Source organism: Protopterus annectens, chromosome 8.part1, assembly GCF_019279795.1.
Source record: "Protopterus annectens isolate FY-2018-M chromosome 8.part1, PAN1.0, whole genome shotgun sequence".
Classification (NCBI taxonomy): Eukaryota; Metazoa; Chordata; order Ceratodontiformes; family Protopteridae; genus Protopterus; species Protopterus annectens.
Window position 1 is genome coordinate 70745649 of NC_056742.1, and position 27830 is coordinate 70773478.

Below are 27830 nucleotides of genomic sequence, written 5' to 3' on the forward strand. Positions count from 1 at the left end.
GGAGGCACTTGCTGACAATAGGATCCTTTGTGCCAGACAAACAGGTGTTTCACTGATAGTAAAACTGTATTACAACAGGAAGAAAACAGTGACCAATCCCAATTAACCGATTGAGCTTTCCTCCATTATCTTACCAGCAGAACGTGACTTAACCATTTACTCACTGCAAAATGCAGTACAAAAACACTCACACACAGGAACTCATTATTACAGATGCAGTAATCAACTTTCACAAGGGAAAAACACACTAACAACCACTCCATTCGATTAATAAAATGTAGTGTAATTCTGTACTGGGTTTATATACAAAATGCAAAGTAGTCGTGTATCTGACATCTTACACTGTTATTGAAGAAAACAAACTGCTGCTGTTCACTATCCTGATAACACGCGTTAAATTAAAAAGGAAATACCATCTTTTTAAATATGCTACAAAATCCACTACTCTGTGTTGGAATAATTTGTCGTAAAACTATGAGCTATGAGTAAACCCATCAAAAACATCACCATACTGGTGCTTACTGCATCATGCACAGCACTGTATAATAAATATGCCCTCAGTTGTTGTTTCTTTTCATTTCTGTTTACTCCATGCAAAATGTAATAACGGACCATAACCTCTTGAAATCCCATCTGATGACCAAGTGCATTAGTCATTTGGAAGGTTCTGTCTACATCATTTATTTGACATTGTATATGCAGAAAATGCTTTTAGTACATTTCTTTAGACCTCATGTTTCTTATTTGCTAATTACCATCCTTTGCATACTGTCTGATGAAGAAACAGAGAACAGCACCAATCTCCTGGAGTCTGCTAATATTGTAAACATCTGAAGCATATTTTTTATTGTTACTGAAGTCTTTATCATAGTGTTCTGTTAAAAAGAACAGGAGCTAAGTGGTTAGAACATGGCTGAGTATCTCTTCTTTTTCTTCTAGGAATCATCACCACCCTTCAGTCATTTGATCGAGAACAACAGCGAGACTATGCTGTTACAGTCACTGCAATGGATCAAGCAGCAGAACCTCTCATAGGGATATGCCTGATCAACATTGAGATCCTAGATGAAAATGACAACACCCCAATATTTGAAAACATGCGCTATGAATGTATGTGATGTGCTACCCTATAAAAAAGTAGTTTTAACACACTGTAAATGGCTAAACATGTCTTGCATGAAATTCCCTGTTGCAGCCCCGCATGAATATCATTTAGACCAGTGGTATTAATTAACATGTTAAGGAACAGAGCTATCAAAATAAGATTATTTGTTAGAATTGTACTATTGGCTCAGACTTACAGGCAGAAATTACCCTATGGTTCAGTTCTCTGTGCAAAACTTCTTTTAATGTTAGGTATTTATTTTATTATTATTTTTCATTTATATGTCTTTTTAATTGGCTAGGCAGATTGGTGAGTGTACCCTTTTCAGCTTTGACTTGAGCCCAAGACAGCAGCATATAAAGAAAAAGTTAACTGTATCCAATAAGAAGTTTTTTTTTTTGAGAGGGGGCTATTTTTTATACTGTCTCGGTAACCATCAAGCCTCACTCTGTTGATTGACCCATACAATCCATTCACTCCTCCAGGAAGCAAGAGATGAGCAACAGAGAGCAGTGCTGTCACCCATCTGAGGCCAGTGTGGTTTGCGGCTTAAGACCCTAACCTTTCCATGCCTGCTTGTAACTGAGTTCAGCAAGCAATGGGCATCAATGAGGGCATGTCACTCACTCCTATGTGAAATGGATGCAGTCACTTTATCTGTAAACATACCACTCACATCACAGTAAGTATGTTTTACTATATTCCAAATGTTTATGCAGGAGTCGGTATAACTAGAGGATAAACAGACCACAACCAAGCAGGCAAAGGCTGGGAAATTAAGTAAAGCAGAAAATGAAATCCTGTTGTAAGCTCTTGAGCAGCACAGCCTGTGTTTGTTTGATAGTGTGGGAGTAGCCCAATAGCTATGGATCTTTGTGTAGCAGTCCTTGCTGTAAGACATCAGTGCCATGGAGGGGCAGAACAGGACAATGGACCACTGCCACTGGTGTCTCATATATATGCTTTAATGAGCGAAACTCAAAGCATGACAGATTGAAAGGGTATCTGTAGCAAGGGGTGGCCAGCAGGACCCACATGACTCTCTAAGATGTAAGAATTCCTTATGCTGATATCTGGAGGCAATGCACTATGTATTATCTCTGTAGATAGTCTGGATATTGGTGTGAGGATGTCTGTGGTCCTGATTTGTACTAATCTAGCAGAGATTTGCCTGTACTGTTCTTAAATATACAGAGTGTAGATCACTCCTGTTTGCATAATACACATTAATCTTCATGGACAGATCAGGCATGCAATAATGTTCTGCTATCATGAAGGAAAGGTTGGGGTACAACATCATTTGCTAGATGAGCACCACTGTCACAAATGTTATTGGGTTCACCATTGTGCTCTGTATGTTTTGCATTCACATATATTATTGATGTAGGGCATGGTAAAGCAATGTCAGAGACTGGACAAAGAACTGATGTTTGCACCACAAACACATCCAATGATGATGCCAAAATACATGGTCATAAATCATAGTCTGAGGAAACAATGACACTATATAAATGTTACTCTTGTGTGGCAAGACACTGTCAACACAGGGCAGAGAGACAGTAAGACATAGTGGGGACACTGTGCCTGTAGGGGATGACTACCATCCCCTCAAAGACAGGGAGCTTGTATGGAAGATACCCTCATACATACTCCCTCTGTGCCAGAACAGGTAGGTTCACATATAGACACTGCTTGTGTTGTAGGCATGCCTAACACAGGTTGGCAAAACCAGAGGTAAATGATGGCATCACAATTCCCGCAAGACCCATCAGAAGCAGACAGAATCAGGGATAAACCAACAAATGTGCAGCTATATCATCCGTACTTGGTATGTTGTCACACAGTCTCATTAGAACTGGTGAGCATGTTGTAAGGCATCCATGAAGACACAACCTTACATCACTGTAAGCTCCATGTTCACATGAAGTGCAGGAATTAGAATATTAGGGGTGCAGTGTGGGAACTGGGAATGCACACTGCCTTAGTTAGCACCTCTGTATTTAGGATTGGCAGTGCCATAATAGGTAGCACCATTGTCAAGGTTGTCTATGGGCCTGCATAGTGGATCAGTATCTGTGACTTTGCAGGGTGCATGCAAAACAGAATTGGTATGAAGCTGTCAGAAACCCTGGCACCCCTCTTAGTTGGTGTGCATGAGGATTTGCATCTAGGTCATGAAGTGGCACCTCATCACTGTCTCAAGAGGTCATTTGTTCTAGCAGACCTTGCTGGCACACTGCATTCAGGTTCAAGACTAGCAACAGCACCCCATCCCTGTAACAAGCTGTCACTAGACCTATCACCTATGATAGTTCCCACACTTAGGCTGTAATGCCACTCACCCTCTCACCTGTAACCCAATGACGTATCTCCTTCAAGCCCATCTATGTCCTGTGTTCCACCTAGTCTGTGGCAGTCTTATGTTATTGTGTTCCTTGTCACATGTGCAGTTGATGATGATGGTGATCCACTACACCCTCCACCCTGTGTTGTAATAAGGTATTGAGTGATGCACAGTGTGACAAGGTCATGCACTGATCAGCATAGCAAACTTAATATATTATGTTTACTTTATGATTGTCATGACCCATAGTTGTTTAAAAGATGCCACCACCTCACCATTGTCAATGTGTAGCTTTGCCTATTGCTCCCTGGTGTAAGCTCTTCCTACAAGTGCTTCACTCTGTTCCACCTCCATGTCTTCTGCTTCTGTTGCTGTGGTATAAGCCACAGGGCCATGTAAAACCATGTCTCAAGGCTAACAAACTTGTTTCAACACAGTCATGTTTAGAGCACAACACATAAAAAAATGTATTATTGATTATGTCAGAGGAGTATTGCAGTGTCTACCAGTTGTGTCAAGGCAGTAGAAGTATGCCATCAACACACTTAAGCCATCATTTGTGACATTCCTGGTCTCGCCATGGGCAGTGCTATGCTACATGCTACATTTCAGTCACAGGGTTGGAATTATGTACAGATGTCATGAGCACAGGTTCCAAGGAGGCTGTATCATCATCTGCAACACAACACAAACCATAATTTTTAGGGTGGAGTTAGTGGTTACATCCACAGTTCCTTTATCAGTCAACATTTATTTTGCACAATGATCCTGCAATTACCAACTGGATAACCATGTGAAAAGTCACCTTGTTGGAAGTGACATTACATGTGAGATGTGCACCAAATCTGGCAATCATTGGAACTGCTAGAGTGTTGTAAATCCATGCTAGAAATAATCCACCTTGCATTGCAGACTATTTGCAGTTCAGAGAATGATAGTCCTTCCTGTTCACAAACATCTATGACTGGGGGTCAGCTGACATTTTTATTGCTACATGGGTGCTATGGCAACTGGTCTAAGGGAGAAATGAGTGTTATAGAAACCACTCATACAGGTGGTTGTTTTCACTGCTGTCCTAAGGTATCATGTATGTTTTCCACATGCAGAGGCATAATGTTGAAAATCTTATGTGTGTGTGAGTAAATATAATCTTAATTATTAACCAAGTCATAGAGTTATAGATTAGTACTAGGCTAACTGCCCTTGCGAACCATTTTAAGTCTAGCCAATTATCCCTTATGAGACTCAAACCCTGCACCTTGTGTTTGTAAGACAAACACCTTAACCATTAGGCCACCCTCCCAACCCCATTAGGCCACCCAGAAAATCTTATGTGTGTGTGAGTAAATATAATCTTAATTATTAACCAAGAAGGCCCAGTGGACACATAGTCCCTTTTAAGGGGTGACCTAGGAGTAATGTCTGGTTAAGTGACTTGCACAAAATCACACAGTAGGCAAACAAGGGAATAAAATCCTGTATCACAGGAATTATACTCTGCAACCTTAACATCTGCACCAACTGCCAGACAACTTGGCTGTGATATACTTAACATGTCCCCATGTGGTCATTAATAGCTTCAGGTATACCTAAGATAATAAGAGGTGCACATACTTTGTTCTTCACAGTGTTAAGAATACCATCTATTCCACTAAGTTTACCACATGGATGATGCATGTCTACAAAACTCTTTATGCATGCATATCAACATGGAAACAATTATCTCCTGGTCAAGTCATATTATGGTATGTCATCTGCTGCCTAAAGCTTCACCGTTGCCATGGTCTGCCATGATGCTCATCTTTTTCAGGGTCAAGCACTGCAAGAGGAAGTGCTGCAGAACACAGACTTCTTCCACTCCTAGCATTCAGCTGATATGCAGCTTAGAAACTTGCTACATGCTGTATGTCACTGTAGAGTTGCACAGCGAGATGCACAAGTTACAGCTCTATGAGTATGTTGCTTGCATGTCTTTATTACCTCAGTTGGTTGTGCAACTTCATTTATATCCCTTTATGCAGTCATGTATGTACACTGCATCATGCATAGTACAAGTCACTGCATCCCTGCACAGAGCCTGTGTCTCTGAATTGACCACATCCTGTGCCTTGCTATTAGCTATACAACTTGCCACTGTATACGCCACACTTTGTTTATGGATACCTACCAATGTATTCTGCTTCATATAGTGCATTAGCACAAAAACATGAATTGTAAATCTGCCATGTTAATAGCTGACTTGATATTTGGAGTGGAGTTCTACACAGAATGCTGTAGCCTTTCATGACCTCTTTAATATAAATCAATGTAGTTCTTTTCTGACTGCAATGTATTGTGTGTACACCATGGACTATAGCTGAATGGCAAAAGCACATTTCCATTCCCACACTTCTATTTGGCACCATAGTTTTCTCATCTAGTGTGCTATTTTGTAGTAAGCAGTATAACACCACGGAAGGAGCTAACTAAAAAGAAAACAGTGACGTGATGGAGTTTCTGGGGGTTGTGTGACTCAGAATAAGCTCACTAAGTCTCTGCCATACACTGTAATGTGGAAAAGGCTAGTTTGTCTTTTTTTTATATTTTCTTGTCTTTTATTACATGTTGTGGTATATTTCTGATCGCACTGTGTTTTCCACTGCATATTATTTTTTTCTTAGGAAAGGAACCACAGCAGTGTCTCTCGGTGAGCCATAGCAATTAGAATAGTTCTTCTAAGGTTAGCCACTTGTGAACTAAGGGAAGAGCTAAGAACTAGGTATTTTATTTAAAGGAAAATTCTGTCCTCTCCTACAGTTTAGCTCAATCCTTATGTTTCTTCTCTCCTTTCAGTTTGGTTTAAGTATTGTGAAGGTACCAGAAACCTGCTTGTACTTTTTAAAACTTTCACCTCCTTGACTTGGAATCAAAGGAAGGGAAGCCCACCTACTTTTTTAAAGCTTAACTTCTCACACACTTTGCAGAGGAATTTGTTTCCACCTGTGTGGCACGCCATACACAGATAAATATGTAGTTTACCCTGTAGGTATTGCTGTCAGTCTTAGATGGGCAATTAATCCTGCTAATGTCAGGAACACAACAGCTGCTATAAAAAAGACAAAAAAGCTGTGGAACTGTTTTCCACTGTTTTTATTGCAGAGAGGAGGAGATCTTAACATGCCCCTCTCTGCCTAGGGCCCTCTGGCTTCATAGGATCATAGGAAGTTACTAAGCTATTGGCCCTGAGGCCCTTATAAGTCTATCCAAGAGTTTAGCCCATGTTTAGACAAATCAGCACCTGATGCCCCTGTCCAGCAGGGACATGGGTGAAATCCCAGGGGTATATTTTCTGTTTCCCATCCAGTTATCCAGGTTGCACTTAAAAAGGGGTAACGAGGTACTCTGCTTGATGTGGAGAGGGAGTTTATTCCATAGATGAGGGAGTCTCTGGGACACAAATCTGTCCCACCAGCAAGTCTTGTTGATGTCACAGAGCAGGTTGAGGCAGCAAGTGCAGGTTACTGGAGTGGAGCTTGACGTGCGGATATGTATCAGTCCCATCAAGGTGGGGTCCGTGATCGCCTTGTATGCCAGACAGAGGTCACCTCTGAGGAGTCTGTATGAAGCAGAGTAGAGGGATAGGGCTTTTAGCCTATTTGTGTATGGTAGATGTTTGTGGACCTGGATTCTTCTGATGAGGAGCCTCTGTGGTCTCTCCAGCGGCTGCATGTGCTTTACGAGGTACATGCTGAAAGGGGTGTTGTACTCAATAATGGGCCTTATAAAGGAAGAATACAGGGATATTATGACCTCCTTCTCCCAGGATGAGATACCCTTACTTATGAGGTGGGCCATGTAGAAAGCTTTCCATAGAACGGAAGCAACATGGTGGTCAAAAGTCAGGTTTCAATCAACCTGGGTGCCCAAATCCCTCACGACATAGTTGTGTGTTTAGGACATTGCTATTAATGTGATAATTTGTGGGAACATCACTCTCCCCAAAGGGGATGATGATGCATTTTTTAGTATTCAGCTTGAGGCCATGTTTCTGGTACCAGTCATTTGTCTGAGTGAGGCCCTCTTGGAGTATGTCCACATCACTTGGGGAATTGATGACAGCACCCAGCTTGCAGTCATCTGCAAACTTGGTCAGCCATAGCCCTCTGGTTTAAGCCTGCACCTCAGAAAAGTATATCCCAAATAACAGAGGCCCCAAGACCAAACCCTGGGGTATGCTGCGTGTTATAGGTCTGCTGCTTGAGGTGGCTCCCACTATTTTTGACTATGTGGGTTCTATCAGTGAGCCAGTTTGCTACTCATCTGGTAACATATGGATTGATGGCTATTTGAGAGAGTTTATCTATTATGCCTGAGTGGGTAACAATGTCAAAGGCTTTGGCCTGGTCAAGGTAGGCAGAGTGCATCGTCTTCCCCTCATCCACAGCTTTGGAGACTGTTTCAAAGAAGTCAAACAAATTTAGCAGACATGACCTCCCCTTGATGAAGCCAAACTGTGTGGGATCAAGTATTTGGAGGTTTCCAATGTCCTTGTTAATGAGGTCCATTATAATCTGTTTCACGGCTTTCTAGATAAAGCTAGTTAGGCTGATGTGTCTATAATTTCCCGTAACAGTGGATACTCCACCTTTGTGTAAAGGGATGACAGTGACTGTCCTCCACTCAGCTAGGATGAAGCCAGTACTGTATTGTATTGCCTTTGAGAGAGCAGTGATGACCTGTTCCCTAGATATAAGGGGAAGGGGGCTTGAGGGCCTATTGGCCAGGGGTCTGTCACAAAACTTACATTTCTTCTTTAAGAGTGCAATTTGCATGTGTTACATTTCTTCAAGGACAGTGAGAACAGTTCTGATGACAGAACTGCCATTCCAGACAGGTTAAGATTATAAGAGAGAGATTGTGTGTGTGTGTGTGTGTGTGTGTGTGTGTGTGTGTGTGTGTGTGTGTGTGTGTGTGTGTGTGTGTGTGTGTGTGTATTAAATCCCCCGGTTAGGAATGGTTAACATAATCTGGCTCAAACCTTGTACCTTGAATACGGGACCCTGGAATCCTTTACACCAACTATCAAACTGTCCTCAGCAAGTGCATTTTTAAGGACTGTTGAGTTTCATTGCATGTTCAAAGAATGTTGAGTTCCAGTGCATTTTCAATAACTGTTGAGTTTCTGAGCATTTTCAAGGACTGTTGAGTTTCTGTGCATTTTCAAAGAATGTTGAGTTCCAGTGTATTTTCAAGGACTGTTGAGTTTCTGTGCATTTTCAAGGAATGCTGAGTTTCAAGGGAAGAGAAGTTAACAGTTGCTCATACTAAGTCTGTTTTCAATGTGTAACTGTTTTGTTTAGCAAATGGTCATCATCAGTTTTTGTGCTTAATTGCTGAAGATATTGTTGGTAGATACCAGGTAGTATAATTTGCTTTGGTAGTAGGCTGCAGGTTCTACTCCCACACTATGTAGATAGAGTGCTGATGTTGACGTGCCCTTTAAAGGAAAACTCCACCCTAAAACTAAAAAAAAAACTTTTTTTCACTCTGTCTTTGTTTCCTGACCTAATTTAACACCTCAAAATCACTCTAAGTGCTTTATTTGTAATTTTAGCCTGTTTTCCACAACATGGCTACCAATGGGGCTTGATGTATCAATGTGATCTTGTTCTCCCTCAACCCTTTCTCTTTCCCATAATACTTTGTAAGACTCATGCCAGACATAACAAAGTAACTTTGAATTCCCATGCCATTGACATATAATGGGATTTGTGAGGGTCACTGTCATTTTCTTTACCTTCTGTAAAAGGACTGCTTCTTTTCTATCTCTAATCACACTCATTTATGTTTCGCTTAGACTTTGTTTTACACTATACTTAGAAGTTATCCAGCTACAGCCAAAAAAGTAACTAAATTGCAGACCTTTTTTCAGTGTTTTCTTTTGTAGTTCAAGAGGAATTGAGAGTCCCCTCCCCCCACACTACTGCAGAGGTGTTAAAACTGTCACTAAACTGAGAGACCCTTGCAGAATCAATTCCTCTTAGATTACAAAAGAAAGCCCCGAACAAAAGCCTGCAATTTAGTTACTTTTCTGGCTGCAGCTGGATAACTTCTAAGTATAGTGTAAAACAAGGTTGGAGCCAAACATAAATGAGGGAGTAAATAAAGTACCATTTTAAGCCTATCCATTTTCTCTTTATGTGCTTGAAATAACATATCCCATTTAGTTATAGACTGGCTTTACCCATCTCATGGTTGATAATTATATATTACCCCTAATGAAAATAATTAGGATCATACCAAAAATAATTTGAGAGGACCCGTGCATGGGATAAAGCATTTAGGAGCTGTCTCTGTGCATTAGTATTTATATGTATATATATATATATATATATATATATATATATATATATATATATATATATATAGGTTTACTATCAAAATGTTGAAACTGAAAACAGCTTTTAGCAAAATTACCGACTTGTTTATCTGACTTTGGTAATACTGAATTACCAAAAGGTTGGAAATGGTAACCACGGCAATTGACATTCGAACACTGGAAGTTACAGTGTCAAAAGTCCATGTCACCTTTAACATTTTTGCAGGGGTGCAAGCCCCCCTGCACTCTGCAAACACCTTCCATATTACACATACCAACTCCGAGATCGCACTACAGTGAGGAAAAGGGACCATTTCTCGATCCGCACTGTACCACAAACTCATTTCAAAACATTAACTTCACATTAGTGAATGTGTACTCACTTTTGCTAATATGAAGTCATATGCTTTCAGTTCAACATTATGGGCATTGGTAGAACACACCTTTGACCAATCTGTTTGTTTTGAACTGCATTTCCACATTTTGATTGTAAACCATATATTTATATATGTGTGTACATATATATATATATATATATATATATATATATATATATATATATTAAAAAATATATATATAAATATATAATATATATATATATATATAAATACATGTATATATATATATATATATATCTGACCTTAAATTCGACAGCTGAGAAGACCGCTCCAGAAGATCAGCGAAGAAGACCGGGTTGCAGAACATCGACAATGCAGAAGACCGACCGACGGATGACGCCGAGGATGCCGACATGGGGAAAGGCTGTGTGAGTATCAGGTAAGTGTGGAGATTGACGGTCTGTGGGGATAGGGGTGGGTTAAGTGAGTTAGGGTTAGGGCGATAGGGGTGGGTTAAGTGAGTTAGGGTTAGGGGCGATAGGGCGGGTTAAGTGAGTTAGGGTTAGGGGCGGGTAGGTAAGTGTGCGATAGTGACGGACCTTAGGGTTAGGGTAAGGTTTAGTGTGGGCTTTTTTGGTGTGCTTGTGTTGTGTGTGTGGTTTGTGGAATGGGGATGTGTTTTGTTTTGTATGGGGTTTCGTGTTTGTGTACCGTCGGTTATTTCGTTGTCGGTTATGTGTGGTTTAGTGTTTATGGACTGTCGAATATGTGGTGTCGGTGATGTGGTTGTCGGTGTTGTGTGGTTTCGATTATGTCAGGTAGAACCATATATATATATATATATATATATTTATATATATATATATATATATATATATATATATATATATATATGTATATATATATATGTATATATATATATATATATATATATGTATATATATATATATATATATGTATATAGATATTTAAATAGATAGATATGAATGTCCCAGTTAAGAGCAAGCACTAAGAGGTTTGGAAAAAACATAAACCATAAAAGATTGATTGAATACTCAAAACACCGAAAAACAAAAAAAGGAAAGATAATGTTTGGCTAGACCCACTTCCAAAAGACCTGCTGTGAGTGTGTGACCATTTACACTGAGAGCAAGTCGAGTGCAGGTCTTTTGAAATCTGTCCCATGGCATAAGCCTTTTTATAGATGGGCCTTACACCAAAGTAAGTTTTTTACACTGAAAGCAAGTTTGTGGGAGACAGAGTGGCTTAAACTGAGAGCAACTGTCCTGGAATTTAGCCCTATGTACACACACAAACGCAAACACACACACATATATATATATATATATATATATATATATATATATATATATATACATATATATATAAATATATATGGATATATACATATTAGCTAACTAGCGGCGTGAACCATGGCTCTAGATTGTCACTTTTGAAGTGACACCCAAAAACCATGTGCAAAAATGGGAGAAGGAGTAGTGGTTGTATATATATATATATATATATATATATATATATATATATATATATATATCTATGGTTTCCTATTATATGATCAAAGATGTATTCTTTCTAATGCGTCTTGATCTAACTTGAAAGCACGAAACGGCAAAATACCGAAATGGCATATAAGCAAATTCTTTCCCTGGGAAATAAATCACTTGTCTGCCTTCGTTACTTTGCCATTTTTATCACTGTAGTGCGATCTCGGAGTTGGTATTATTTAAGTATGGGAGGTGTGGGGGTGAAGCCCCCCCCCACTTTATGTAATGTTTTAAAGGTTTTTTTTTTCTTTTTTGGAACAGTGATTTTCTAACTGTTCAGGATTGTAAGCTTTCGCTTACATGGGGTCAATAAATCAGTGTTTGCTTTTTTAAGCATTCACTGATTTAATATAGACCAATATATATCTATCTATATATATATATATATATATATATATATATATATATATATATATATATGGGTCTACTTTGTATAACTGAACTTCCGATTCACCGACACACAATTTACCGACCCCAAACAACCGAAAACACACAACACCGACAAACATCAACAACTCAAAAAACCGAACACCATTACACTGACACAAAAAAACGTAAACTACACATTGCACACAATAACATATCCACTAACCTTAACCTAAACCCTAACCCTAACGTCCAACACTACAAGCACTTACCCAACCCGCACCCTAACCCTAACTCACTTAACCCACCCCTAAACCTCAACACCATCACTATCGCACACTTACCCTACCTGCACCCTAACCCAAACTCACTTAACCCACCCTAAAACATTAAGCCCGTCACTATCGCACACTCACTCCACCCGCATACTAACCCTAACACACTCAACCCTTCCCTACACTACACTACGTCACTATCACACACTTACCTTACCCTAAGTCCAACACTACCGCACACTCACCTTTCCCACACCCTAACCTAAAATCCCTCACTATCGTACACTTACCTGTCCACTCCCCAATCCTAAATCCGTCACTATCGCACACTTACCGGATCGCGCTCACACGTTGCCGTTGTCGGTCTTTCGGCTGTCGGAATATCGCCTTTTCGATCACCTACCTGTTCGGTCGTTCCGTCTCGATCTTCTGGGTGTCGGTGAAGTGGCGGTTCGGTTATTCAAAGTAGACCCATATATATATATACACACACACACACACACACACACACACACACACACACACACACACACACACACACACACACACACACACACACACACACACACACACACACACACACACACACACATGTACATGTAAAGAAATGAAGATATTATATACTAAAAGAGGCAACATATGTTCAGACTTTTATGCCAGAAACATTGAATTATGTGCACAGTACTCTAATAAATGTGCATAACTTAGGGTATAATTTGCAGGCTCAGTAGCAGCATTTTTTTTTAATTTGTGTATCTGAAGCTATAATGCTTGGGTTTTACTTGGACAATATGTTGCCTCCCTTACAGTTATTTGTATACTGTGGTTTACAGGATGAAGATTCTGCACATTTCGTGGCACAAACATTTCAGTGACTCACTGGGCTGCATATATTTTTTTTTGTATGGTTTTCTCATTGCTATCTTACACACAACTTTCATCTTGTTTATTACTATTAAATATGCAAGGCTGTCAATTCGGTCTGCTCTGCGTAAAAGTATCAGCACCTCCAAAAGTCCTGTTATGCACAAATATTTCTGTTTCAGTATTGTCTTAAAATCATAATACTTAATAAGAAGAAAGGGATGAAATAAGTTATACATTTGTAATCTTTCAGTATGATATTTTTAAGGATTGCCTTTTAAAATTCCTGGTGTAACATCTGACAAATTGTAAACTAATGGCTATAGCTGTGATGTTCATGGATTTTAAATAAATAACATACCCATTTAATTTCCTTGTCATATTATATTACAGTATTGTAAATGTCACTGATGTTTCATGAAACTGAAATATATTGGGCATTAACATTTTTATATATACAGTAGTTCTCTTTGCTATACTGTTTTAATCACATTGGTTCTTATTTAAACACAAGTGGGGATATCACTAAAATGGTTTAATATTTGTAGATATGCCTACTTTTATGACAGATTTATTACTATCTCAACCACCCAATATGACTGCTGTTTCAGAACTAAGCTTAGTGTGAATCTGGCGCTCTAATAAAGCCACATTTCTCATAAAAAAAGACATTTATATTGTACCAGGTACCATTTCCTGCTCATATTATAAGTTTTTAGATAAAAAAGTTATTAAAATGTTCTACTTTAATTGGATTGCCTCTCCAAATTTTAATGAAAAATCTGACTGTTGCTGTTTTTTCTAATGAAGTTGTCTAAAATTAGTTTGAGTGCAAAAGCCATTACAGCTTCATAATTGATAGACTGCACTGGTTATAATGGAACCTGTTACAAAGTGACGAGGAAATAATGGAATGCCATTTCAAGAGAGAAGCCATACAAGTTCTGCACTGTAAATTGTCTTTCAGGAGACAGTAACAATACTGACGGCCCAGTGCCATTTCTAATACTTTGTAAAAGATAGCCTTGTCATTGCAGATTTCCTAAGAGAAGATACGGCAGTTGGAACAAGCTTCCTCCGTGTAGCTGCACAAGATGAGGATTATGGTACAAATGCTACAGTTTCATATGTGATGGCAGAAGGACCAAAGTATTTTCAAGTTAATCCATTCACAGGCTGGGTTTATGTCAACCAGCCAATATCCCAGGTAATGTAACAGCAGCAAATGAACTAATTAAGTCAACCATACTTTACAGTGGTTTGCAGACTGTGTGTGTGTGTGTGTGTGTGTGTGTGTGTGTGTGTGTGTGTGTGTGTGTGTGTGTGTGTGTGTGTGTGTGTGTGAGTGTTTTTGTGTGCGTGTGTGCGTGTGTGTGTGTGTGTGTGTGTGTGTTTTTGTGCGTGTGTGTGTGTGTGTGTGTGTGTGTGTGTGTGTGTGTGTGTGTGTGTGTGTGTGTGTGTGTGTGTGTCTGCACTTAAAATATATTTGAAGCCTAAAATTCTGATAGCTTTTATTGAGTCAAATAAAACAAAGGTAACAGAAAGAAAGAAAGAAAAAAATATGCTATATTTAGTACTTAACAGTACAAACACTGGATTTGATATCCCAACTTTGAAATCAGAGGTCTGAACTATAGCACATCCCTGCCTTCTGCCCTTCCATTAGGGCCATCTCTACGTACAAGATGTGGTGAACTGGTTTCTTAATGAACTGCATCCATGATAGGCAGATTGGCAGTTCTAAATTGTAATTAGGCAAGGGTGCACTATGTGTGAGACACAGAAAAATGGCTGAAGAATCTACTTCCTTTCCTTACTTGCCTAGTAAGCTCTGTGTGGATGGTGATAACTGTTTATGGAGGATGCTATAAGAGTCAGAGGCGATTCATCATCACTGCATGGATAGAATAAACATTGGACAGTGGTAAAAGTAAACACTCTACATAGTTTAAAAAATAACATTTTTGGTCACGCAAATGCCCTTTCTCACACTTCACTCATTTAGTAATTACAATAAACAAAGAGAGGAACTGAAACATTTAATTATGATTTCACTGATTGCGAGTCAGTGCAGGAATACTTGCACATTCTTTATTCATAGTGCATCTCGATCCTTATTGATCAAGATGAGCACCATTTGCATTATGCCTGCACTTGAGTATTCCAAAAATTAATGCAGGAAATCTGATATGTGACATAATTTTTGTGATCTTTGCTGCCTGGTAGACTTGGGAGGATGAAAAAAGTGGTAAGCATGCAGAGCAAAAAAAATTTAATCAATAAAATGCAGCAGAGTTTGGCAAGTAATTTACCTGAGAACTGTCTAATACTTTTTCTTCCAAATATATAAATTTAACAGCATTAGTTAAATGCTTAAATTTCAGTACTTTTTCTTTCACTTACATACACTTAACAGCATCGGATTTAACAATAAATAACTTAAGACATGAATGATTTGATAATGTATACCTTGGCTTTGCCTCTTAGATATTAAAACATAATGTAGTTATATAAAAGTGCATTGTGGTCATTCATAAGTAACATTATTAGGTTACCTACCTGGTAAAGATGCTTGCTAGTTTTCATTCTTGAAACTTTGGGCTTTATATCATGACTTAATTTCTCTGTGTAATGATATCTCATGCACATATGATGTGAGAAGCCATGTCTGTAGTTCACAGTGTTGTGAGAAGCCTTATTTTGGTTATTTGTTCTGTTTAATTTTACTTCCCTAGTGAAATTTATTCATGACTGAGAATATCTGAAACGTTCATCCACATGATATTGCCTAAACAAATATATTTCTGGTTCACTTGGTCTGTTGACTAACCTCTGACCACTCTTAAACACTAAGGTTATCTAGCAGCGATCCATTTGTCCCATCTGTTAAAAGAATGAGTAACAGACTTCACTTACTGTTGATATGTTTCTGTGATCTTTACTAGCCGAATCATCTGTTTTGGTTTTAGGCTTATTTGCTTGGAATTCTAGTTGTTACTTCAATTTCATGGCATGAAAGATGGTGGATTGTGAGAGAGCATGTTGAATTTCTGGTAGTAGAAGTAGTTTAGAGTTCCTATAATTTCCTGTTCAAATTACTTGGTGAACCAGTCAAAGATGACTAAATTCTGATATGTATAGCCAAGATAAAGTGGACTAGGAAAACAGATGTTAGAGTACATTTCTGTGTTACCCTGGTGAGTCCAATTATGGAGACAGGCATTCTAGAGACACATGAGACTAGTTGCAATGAAACAAAGGAAAGTTTGTAAGATGTAGGGGAGGCTAAGTGACCTAGATGGTGTCATTAAGTTGTATAACGTAGGAAGAAGTTCACTGAAATAAAGAAAGGATATGATAGATGAAGTGGACATGGGAAATTCTCAGAAATATGGTGGGGTAAATTAGAGGAGAAAAGCTTAGTAGAACAAAAGAAAGCTGTAATGGGAAGAGTATGGCTCATGACTAGGAAATAATATTACTACAATCACGAAAATGACCAGCAACAGTTAGGTATATCCTTTTATTCCAAAACAATGAAGCACTTTTCGTCCAATAGGTAAACGAACTTCATCAGATAAGATAAAAAATCAAATAAAGGAGTTTAAATAGAAAATGCATCTAGTCAGCTGGTACAACAGTATCAAGCATTAAAGCAATATTCCCCTTATAACAGATGTACTAAAATAAACTATTAATTATACATAAAAAATGTTTAAAATACATTAGATATATGTTCTAATTTAAGAAACAATAGCAGCATAAGAAATAGCAGCAAAAAAGATTCTTTAAACAAATATTTATATATAAAAAATTAGAAATAATAACTTTAGTTATTTGGCAAACTTTTTTTGCTGCTATTTCTTCCGCTGCTATTGTTTCTTAAATTAGAGCATATATCTAATGTATTTTAAACATTTTTATGTATAATTAATAGTTTGTTTTAGTACATCTGTTATAAGGGGAATATTGTTTTAATGCTTGATACTGTTGTACCAGCTGACTAGATGCATTTTCTATTTAAACTCCTTTGTTTGATTTTTTTATCTTATCTGATAAAGTTCGTTTACCTATCGGATGAAAAGCGCTTCATTGTTTTGGAATAAAAGGATATACCTAACTGTTGCTGGTCATGTTCGTGATTGTAGCAAGTTTTTTTTCATTTTTGTTTATTTTTACAGTTTGTATTTAGGACATCATATTACACAGAAGGAGTGGTGGAGTCCTCAAATGAGGCATCGCAGGAGTCTATGGAGTTATATGATAAAAGAATAGTGGATAGGGGTATAAGCAGAGAGTAGTAGCAGCTGTGTGGGAGCAATTTACTTGTACTAGTAAATAAATAGTTTATGCTGTAACTCATCCTTTTTTCTTACTCATATTGGAGAAGCAAATCATCAAACTTAGATTGCAAGAACCTGTAAAGTACGTTTAGAGGCTAGAGACAATGTTAGTAGTTCTGTGTCTATGTATTTTATTCATTTCCATAAAGATCTCCCTTTAGGTCTAAGTTTTTTTGTTTTTTTTTTACTCTCAAATATTGTTAAGTCTAGAGGGCACCACAAGTTCCAGGAATTTGTTACAAATCAATGGAAACAGGTTATTAAGTGTGATCACAACAGAGACATTTTCCAAGACCTGGGTGTCTATAGCATAGCCTCATTTTAATTTGGTGACTAAAGTAATCTATTTTTTGTTAACCACATTCTTTCTTTCTTTTTTATTGTTATTTGATTCTAGGGAAAGTCTGACTGGGTAGGATCCCATTTTCAGAAGAGTTCCAGGGAGAAAAGCTCAAAAGTATTACAAAATATTTTAAGAACAGTAATATTACAGTCTTTAAAAATAATACAAAAAAAAAACAAATACAGTTTAAATCATTATACCAAATTAGACATAATATGAAAATGTTAGTTAAGAATAGCTACAAGCTGTAAGACAGTGACTTAATAATTAAAGAAATGTTATCCAGTTTATAGAGAAATTAAAGGTGAGCTAGTATAATACAAACGTGAATTGCAATACAAAGTGAGAGAAAAGCAGGGTTACAGTATATTTAGAGAGAAAGCCTGGGGAGAGAAATAGATAGAAGTAAGGAAGTGAGTGAAGAAGGGAGAGTCAGAAGATGCAAGGTATGAATAGGTCTTTGCTCACATTTAGGGATATAGATTATCCTGGTGTTGAACAAGAACAGGGTGAGCTTTTTGCTAGGAAGTCTTTCAGAATGTTTTTTAAGGATAGGAGGGAGGGTATTGACCTGATGGATAGGGATAAGGAGTTCCAGGCCTTAGTAACATGGTTCAAGAACAGACAATGCCCAACAGATTTGATAGGTTTGTGGACAGACAGTTTTTGGTCATTGGATCATAATGACCACCTGGGAACATAGTTATACAGAATGTTGTTTAGTGCCAGAGAAGCAGATGGATTCTGGATAATTTTATGGGTGGCAAATGCAGTTTGGGACAAACTAAGTTGTCCCGATCCCTCAAGTAAGGGAGTAAAGGGGTGTGGGGAGGGTATAGTGGTAGAAAGGAAGGTAAGGATTGCAGTTGGTTAGGATAGTGGGTTTGTGGTGGTGAAAGGGTTAAGGAGAGAGGGAGATGTAAAAGGAAGTGAGGTAGGAGTAGGTGGGACTTCTGAAAGTACTAAGGGTTTGGGATTAGAGGAAGTAGGCACATTTGGCGTGAGGTGGTGGAGTGATAACTAGCTTACATCCAGATGACCTGTAGGTATTGTGGATGAAGGTAGGCCTTGGATGGTGGGGAGAGAAGGGGTTAAGTGGTCTGGGTCAGTCCCCCCTTTGGTGTTTTGTAGGGATTAGTTTAAGGGGGGGCTGGAGTCTGGGAATATAGTTTGATTTTACTGATAGGAAAGGGTGATAGAGTACTGTGTGTGTGTGTGTGTGTGCGTGTGTGTGTGTGTGTGTGTGTGTGAACGGTTGGGGGGTGGACAAAAAAAAATAGAATAATGTAGATATAGATAATAAATGGATGGGAATAGTGCTAGGCTTACCTGGGTGGTTGAAGTTTTCCTTGCTCCCTGTCCGCCGGTCTCCTGGGGATTCATCGGGCCTTGTTTTGGTGGGGTCATGCAGTCGAGTGACATCTGTGAGGGGAAGCTGGGCCTGTCCTTAGCTCCGTCGGGTAGCAGGCCATTGGTGCTATGTGGTCAGGGTACAGTTAAAAAAAAAAACAAAAAAACCCCAGGAAGACGTTCTCCCGGTGGTCATGGTAGGCAAAGGGGGTCCATCGGTGTAATCCAGTCCCAGTTAAGTTAGGGGGGGTAGTAGTAGATCATCCCCTCATGCTCCCTGGTGGGTTTGTAGGCTGGTTGTGTTCATTCCTAGGGTAGATGTTCTCCTGGTGGTCGTGGTTGATGGTAGCTTTGGGATATAGTGGAGGATCAGCTCCTCGGGGTTCCAGCATGCTCCCAGCTCCATTTCATTGGTGGTAATGGTGGTGTTTGCAGTTCACACTCCCTGGGGATTCATGGGTGTCCGTTTGCCTCTCCAGTTCCCCTTCAGGATGGCGTCATGGTCGTCTGGGTGTCGCTCTGTGTCGGAGTATCTTATCCCTGGTGGGTTCATGGGCCAATGTGCCCATGTTGCTTCCCCGGTGTTTGCAGCTTAAGTTCGGGGGTCCGTCGTCTTCTTCGTCAGTGGTATAGTGGCGGTTGGCAGTCCATGCTCCCTGTTGGGTTAGTGGGTGTTGCTCAGTCTTCTTGTTCTTCAGGATGGTGTGGTGGCCAGTTGGGTGTCCTTCTGTCCCAGTTTTCGGTGGTGGTGATATGGCTTCTCCGTCCTCCCTGGTGGTGTAGTTGGTTGCTGTTGCCGGTCTTTTGGCTGTTAGGTCCTAGTGCCGGTCCGCGCATGCGCACTGTGTGGAATAACCATTACCTAGATAGAAGATCGTGCTGGGAGGGAAGGTAAGTGTGTTTAGCCTTGTTTGTGTGAATGGTGAGGGGATTTGGTGGCTGATTGATAGGGAGATAGTTAGAGTGACTTAATTAAGTATTTTTGTTTTCCCTCATAGATATATAGGGGAGGGATATTAATAGGGGATATGCTAGGGCAGGAAGGGGTACTAATGGTAGGAGGTGAGGCTTACAGGATGGGTGAAAGATGACAGTGGGCAGGCAGGGATAAGTTAAGGTGCGGGGCAAGGCAATACCAGGGGTTGGGGGGGTGTAGGGCAGTCGGACTTATAGAATAGGAGTAGTGCTAATATATTGTTTCTCTTTTACAGATGGCTAAATTACCAGAGCTGAGACAGAGGTGGAAAGCAATTGTGGCCCAGGTGGAGGAGCTGTTCCAGGAGGCAGCAACATCGGAGGTTGTACAGGAACCTGAGCAGACCCCAGGTTGGAAGAGGTGACGCACGGCGGTGAGAACCCCAGCCGGGTGGGGGGGGGGGGCAGCAGACATCGCAGCAGGTGATAGCAGTGGAGACACCAGTTCCAAGCACATCGCAAGATGAAGGTGCAGGTAATGGTTTTATTACAGCAGAATTGTCGGGGAAGGTAGGAGTTGAGGAATGTGGGGTGGGGAGGGATGACGACTTGGCAGTTGGGGGATCTCAGGGGCGGTGTGCAAGGGATAGAGGAGGCGCAGAGGCTGCTAGCACAGGGTGCCAGGTACCTGGTTAGAGATGTGACGGGGGTGGGGGGTTCCGGGAACAGTTTGGGCTTGGGCTCCGAGGTAGGCTCTGATTTTGGGCTGCGGCCTGGGGATTGATTGGCTACCCAGTCTTTGGGGCAGGGGACAGGAGCAGTTATTCTGACTCCGCACATTTCGGGTCCGGTTAAGGAAAAAATTTGGAAAGGGGAGTATGTGGATTTATTTGAGCTGATTGATGCAGAAGGGGTCCAATGGCTAGTGGAAGCAGAGTCCTCTAACAGTAAGGACTTGTTAGCAGCCTTAGCAACATTGGGAAGGCAGAGGGTAGGTAAGCTTCACCCTAGGACATGGGATAATTGTGTGTTTGGCTTTATTTATTTTATGGCAGTGCAGCTGGAGAAGGACAGGTCCTTGGCTTTGCTGCTAGGTGATTTCCTTAACATTCATGAGGTGCAGCAGTTAAGGCCAGGTAATGCGTGGCTCTGGTATGATCAGCATTTCCGCAAATGGAAGGCTGTGGACCAGTCACTTCATTGGGAGGTGCATCATCCAGATCTATTGTTGCCTACAATGAAGGATAGCTACGGGGGCTTTAACAGAAGGTTGAGTGGAATGGAAACAGCGGGTGTGTGTTGGTCATTTAATAGTGGCTCCTGTTCATGGGTGGGGTGCAAATTTGCCCATGTTTGTTCGAGATGTGGAGGGGGCCATTCGACCACTAGCTGTGGTGGGCAGGATTTGTTCTGGAACTCCAATGTGATGGGTCATGAAGGTGGTTTTGGTGGGCAAACCTTTCAGCTGGCCCAGGGGAGGGGTAATTTTCATGGGTCCCGGGGATTTGGACTCAGGTTCTTTAGAGGCAATAGAGGGAGGGGTGCTGTTCCCTATTAAGGTGGAGGTTCTCCGGGATAAGCTTCATTGGTTTCCTGGCTTGGCCATCAAAGAGGAGATAATTCAGGGTTTTCAAAAGGGGTTTCCTATTAAGTCCACAGTGGGAAGGGGTGGGGGGTTTGCAAGAATTTATGATATGTTCAAGGTAAAGAGGACATCTTGGAGGCTTTATTGGAGAAAGAGAGTAGGGTGGGGCGGTTATTGGGTCCTTTTGATAGTCCGCCTTTTAGTACTTACAGGTTGTCACCTTTGGGGTTGGTGCTGAAGAAGCGAGAAGGGGAATTCAGAGTGATACATCACTTGTCTTATCCAGAAGGGAATTCAGTAAATGATTTTATTGCAGAAGAGGAGGTTAGGGTGCATTATGCTTCCTTAGTTGATGCAGTAAAAGTGATTAGGGAATTTATGGAGCCATGGTTGGTTAAGGTTGACATTGAGTCTGCTTTTCGATTGTTGCCTATTAGGAGGGAGGATTGGCCACTATTGGGGATGCAGGTAGGAGATAAGTACTGTTTTGATAAAGCTATGCCCATGGGTTGTTCAGTGGCATGTGCGACTTTTGAGAAGTTCAGTACAGTATTGCATTGGATTTGGCAGCAGAAAGTGGGGACTCAAAAGGCAGTGCATTATTTAGATGATTTTCTGTTGGTGGGCAAAGGAAGGGTAGGAGCACAGGAGGGTTTGCGGGAGTTTATGATTATGTGTGAGGAGTTAGGGGTATCATTGGCTCAGCATAAGATGGAGGGTCTGGCAAGGGCATTAGAATTTCTTGGATTAACAGTTGATGTGGAGCAGGGATTGTTTTGTTTACCAGAGAATAAAATAGAGAGGCTTAGGTCAGTGATACGTTCGGTGTTAGGTAAGGATAAGATTCAGATTCGTTCAGTTATGGAGTTGCTGGGGCTTTTGAATTTTGCCTGTCGAGCAGTACACCCAGGGCGAGCTTTTTGTAGGTCACTGGCATACTTGCTGAAAGGGGATAAGAGCAAACACCATTGGGTTAGGGTAACCCAACTGTTGCGGGAGGACTTGGGGTTGTGGAACGGGTTTTTGCAACAATTTAATGGGATAACATTTTGGCAGTCAGACTCGGTGGGGCAGGAGGAACTTCAGTTGTTTATGGATGCAGCTGGGGGTGCTGGCATGGGGGCCTGTTTTAGGGGTCGGTGGTTTGTGGCTGAATGGCCTCAGGATTGGGAGGAGGTATGAAAGTGGGACATGGCCTTTCTGGAATTGATGCCTATATGGGCAGCTTCGGTGGTGTGGAAGGAGCAATTGAGGGGCAAATGATTAGTTTTTCACTCAGACAATATGGCTGTAGTGAGGGTATTGCAAAATAAGACAGCTAAGTCAGGCTTGTTATTGCTGGTATAACGTAAATTGGTTTTGTAGAGCCTTCTAATAAATTTATCTTTTACAGGAGTGCATGTGCCTGGTGTAAGGAATGAGATTGCTGATAGCTTGTCCCAATTTCAGTTTTGCAGGCTTAGAGGGTTGGTTCCATGGGTGGAGGAGGTGCCAGAAATCCTGCCAGAGGAGGTATGGAGTCTTGGGTCGATGTAGCCAGGTGGTGGGTATGGCATTCCTGGGCCCCTTCTACAAGGAAGGTGTATGGTAGGGCTCTTTCTGATTTTAATCAGTTTATTTTGCAGCTGCCAGAGGAGGAAGGGGTATGGTCAGAGGAATTACTACTGCAATATGTAGCTCGTGCTTGGGGGTTAGGCAGGGCTTTGCAGACAGTTAAGGTGGATTTGGCTGCGATTAGCATTTTCGCTAAGGTAGCGAGGTTGCAGAATTTCACTAAGTCTTGGACATTAGGGCGTATGTTAAGGGATTGGGGTAGAATGGTGGTGGAATGTAAGGATATTTGATGGCCAATTATGAGGGTTATATTGAAAGTTTTGTTGAAAGTGTTAGGTATGTACATGGTTATATTTTGGCACTTTTCATATTTCTGAGTTGTTAGGCTCATTATATTGGAAGGATGTCATTATAGGGGAGGGCAAGGTTACTATTGCATTAAGGAGGAGTAAGACAGATCAGTTGGGTAGGGGATGTGTGGTGGTGCTTAAAATTGACAGGAATCATTGCATTTGTCCAGTAATGTGGGCAAAAGAATTTGTGAAGAGGCGAAAGGGGAGTGTGGATCAGTTAATTTTTTGTTCAGTGGATGGGAAGGTCGTGTCGAGTAGTAGATTCATACTTTTGGTGAGGAAGGTTTTACGTTGTATGGGATTTCTGGCAGAGAGGTTTGCAGCTCATTCATTCAGGATAGGTAGGGCTTCAGATTTAGCTAGAGAGGGTAGTTCTATTGAATTGATTAAAAGAGTGGGGAGGTGGTCTTCAAATGCATTTTTGTCTTATATTAGATAAGTTATGGTCTGATTATTAATTTTTCTTCTTTTCTTTTAGGGAAGCACATTATCAGCTTGGGGCATCCGTTTATCCACTGGGCAGAGAAGCATGCTTTAGTTAGGGATGATGGGGTAAATTTGGGTTTAGCACATTTAGGGTGGTCAGTGTCCTGGCATGGTGTTAGGGGGCTTAGGTGGGATGGGTTGTTACATGAATTTAAGAGGGCAAACTGAAGGTGGGTTGTCCATGTATATTAGTCATTCATTTAGGTGGTAATGACTTGGGCATTGTTCCTAAAAAACAATTGGTGGACATTATGCTGCGAGATTTGATGAGATTACAGGCATTGTACCCGGGTATGGAAATTGTATGGTCAAAGTTGGTTCCGTGTTTGTGTTGGATGGCTGCATATAGTCATAAGGTGATTGAAAGGGTTAGAAGGTGTGTTAATCAAAGGTTGGCTAGGCAATTAAGGATTTTGGGGATGCATAATATTGACCATAGAGATTTTGGGGATGGAGAGGAGTCTTGGTATTGAACGGATGGAGTACACCTTAATGATGTGGGTCTGGATCTTTTTAATTTTCATCTGAAACTCTTTTTAGAGGATATGATTGTGGCTAAGGTTTAGGAGGGGGAATAGCCTGGGATCAGGCTGGTGGTGGAGAAGAGGGACAGAATTGTCCTCTGCTGTTCCCCCTCTAAAGAAGGTGTATTGATTTATGGTTTTGGTATGGTGTGAGGTGAGTAGGTACGCTGCCTCTTTATGTGGGTGAGTAGGTACGCTGCCCCGGTGGAGAAGGTATCAAGATGAGTTGGTACGCTGCCTTGAGGTAAAGTTCATCTAGGGTGAGTGGTGACGCTGCCCGGAGATCATCGTTGCTGAAGAAGTTAATTAATGTTGTTTTTTGTGTACATAGTTCATTGTATAATACAGTTTAATAAAGGTTGTCAAATGTCTTTTTGTGCGTAGTGTAGTCATTTAAGGGGGGACGGGACAAATGCAGTTTGGGACAAACTAAGTTGTCCCGGTCCCTCAAGTAAGGGAGTAAAGGGGTGTGAGGAGGGTATAGTGGTAGAAAGGAAGGTAAGGATTGTAGTTGGTTAGATAGTGGGTTTGTGGTGGTGAAAGGGTTAAGGAGAGAGGGAGATGTAAAAGGAAGTGAGGTAGGAGCAGGTGGGACTTCTGACAGTACTAAGGGTTTGGGATTAGAGGAAGTAGGCACATTTGGCATGAGTTGGTGCCCTCCCACCCTCCTCTTTTATATATGGATGTTAGATGTGGGCAATTTGAGGCAGAGAAGAGGGACAGGATTGTCCTCTTCTGTTCCCCCTCTAAAGAAGGTGTATTGGTTTTTGGTTTTGGTATGGTGTGAACTGAGTAGGTTTGCTGCCTCTTTATGTGGGTGAGTAGGTACACTGCCCCGGTGGAGAAGGTATCAAGGTGAGTTGGTACGCTGCCTTGAGGTAAAGTTCATCCAGGGTGAGTGGTGACGCTGCCCGGAGATCATCGTTGCTGAAGAAGTTAATTAATGTTGGTTTTTGTGTACATAGTTCATTGTATAATACAGTTTAATAAAGGTCATCAAATGTCTTTTTGTGTGTAATGTAGTCATTTAAGGAGGGAATGGGACAAATACCTGTGTATATGTTAGTTAATGGGGTAGTTCTAATCAGTTTAGGCTTTTTAGTGCCATACAGTGTTGGGTTCTGAAAGGGATATTTGCTGCAAATTTAGCAACTTTGTTATAACATTTTTCAAGTTTTGATTTTTGTGATGCCTGAATGTTAGCAAGGATGAGAGTACCATAAATAAGTGTGGGGAAGAGATAACTAGTGGCAAGTGTAGCTTTAGCTGTGACAATGAGAACGTTTTTGGCTCTGTAAAGCATCCCTAGTTTTTGATTAGTTTTTCTTATGCAATTTTGTATATGTAAGTCGAATTTAAGATTATTATCCACTATCATCCCTTATAATTTGCTATGAGAAGTGACTTCAGTGGTTGTATTATCAAGAGAGAGAGAGCTTTAAATTTTGTTTTTGCATTGGAGAGGGATTTGAGGAAAAAAGTAGTAGTTTTTTTAGGGCGGAGCATGAGTTGTGAGTTATAAAGCCATGTTTCAGTTGCTGTTAAAGCTTCCTGAGTAATTTTTTGGAGATGTGCCACATTGTGCACATGAGTGTGGAGTCATCTGTGTACTGTATTGTGGAGGCCTGTTGTGTGGGTGTGAGGAGCATGTTCATGAGAATGTTAAAGGCAGGGACCAATGAGAGAGCCTTGAGGTACACCGGCAGTGACTGGGAGGTATGGAGTGAGGGTGGAGTGCTATTTTACTGACTGATACCTATTAGACAGAATTTGAACCATAGAAGGATGAACTGGGAGAGAGAGACCTAATGAGGACATTTGAACTAGAAGTTTGATGTAACAAATTGTGGCAAAGGCTTTAGACAAGTCTAGAAATAAGGAAGAGACCAGTCTGCCATTATCTCTAGCTTTATTGATAGTATCTACATAGGTCAGAAGTCCAGTGTTAGGACTATGAAAAGAATGGAAGCTATGCTGTGTGGGGGATAAGAGTTCTTATGGCAAGGGATAGTTTAGAATTGTTTTTGAATACATTTTTTAGGTATTCTGAAAAACAGCGATAAGATTGCTATATTTCTAAAGTTAGTAATGTCTGTTGAATTTCCTGCTTTGTGCCAGCATAATGTCAGACTTTTTCCAGAGAGGCGGAAGGTGGGATTCCTGGATTGACCTATTTATAAGGAATGAGAAAGGGTAGGCAATGCTACTGGCTGCTATTTTAAGGTATTCACTTAGAAGGTCATCAGCTGAAGTAGAGCATGGTTTGAGTTTGTTTAAGAGTAGTTTTATATAGGATGTGGCCACAAGTTTGAAGGTAAAAGTGGATGTGGTGATACTGAAAAAGAGTTGTATTGTGGTTTTGAACGATGACTTATTGGGAGAGGGGTTAGGGTTGAATTTATGGACGGAATGCAAGATTTCTTTAATGGCTGTCCAGAATTTTTTAGGGTTGTGTTTACTATTATTGTTAAAGTTATTATATTATAGTTTTTTTGTTTCATTAATTAATTTTTAGTATGATTGCAAAGCATTCTGAAGTTTTCAATATCGTGTAGAATTTTATATTTTTGCCACTCTTTCCATGCTTTCTCTGTATCTTGCATTAGCAATGTACTCTTTCTGGATGGCCAAATTGCATTATTTATTTTTATTCTTTTCCTTCTAGGAGGTTCTAGGCTATCTAGAAAGTTACATTGAATTCATTTACAGCATCATCTAAGGGGAGGATTTTTAGGAAGTTCCAGTTAATAGATGATAAGGTAGTAATGAACATTTCTGGGTTAAACTTGGAAAGGGTACATGCTGTTTTATAAACATGCTGTTTAAGTCAATGTGTGTGATGCCTGTTTGCATGGATTGGGAGATGATCACTGAGACAGTCAAACATTATACCTGAGGTGGTGCATTTGCTAGGGTCTGATACTAGGTTCCAGTCTAATATGAAATTTGATGTCTTGCTATAATATGTGCGGCTAACAATTAGTTGTATGAAACCAAATAAGTTCATGATACATGTAGGGGAATTAGAGTTTATGTCCAACCAACTGACATGCACATCACCAGTAGTATTTCTTGTGGAATTGTTATGGGCATCCAGTGCAAGTTATTTTCCAACATAGCTGTATTGTTGCCAGTATTGATGTAAAAAACAATAAAACATGT

General features: G+C 40.3%; 1 protein-coding gene across 1 annotated transcript in view; it reads left to right on the top strand.

The window, feature by feature from the left end:
- Positions 1-27830, top strand: part of LOC122810195 (neural-cadherin-like) — a 1307756-nt gene that overhangs the window by 563900 nt on the left and 716026 nt on the right. The window contains exons 10-11 of the mRNA XM_044081677.1: positions 940-1110; positions 14253-14422. Coding sequence (XP_043937612.1) covers positions 940-1110; positions 14253-14422 — 341 coding nt within the window. The remainder of the gene's footprint in view (positions 1-939; positions 1111-14252; positions 14423-27830) is intronic.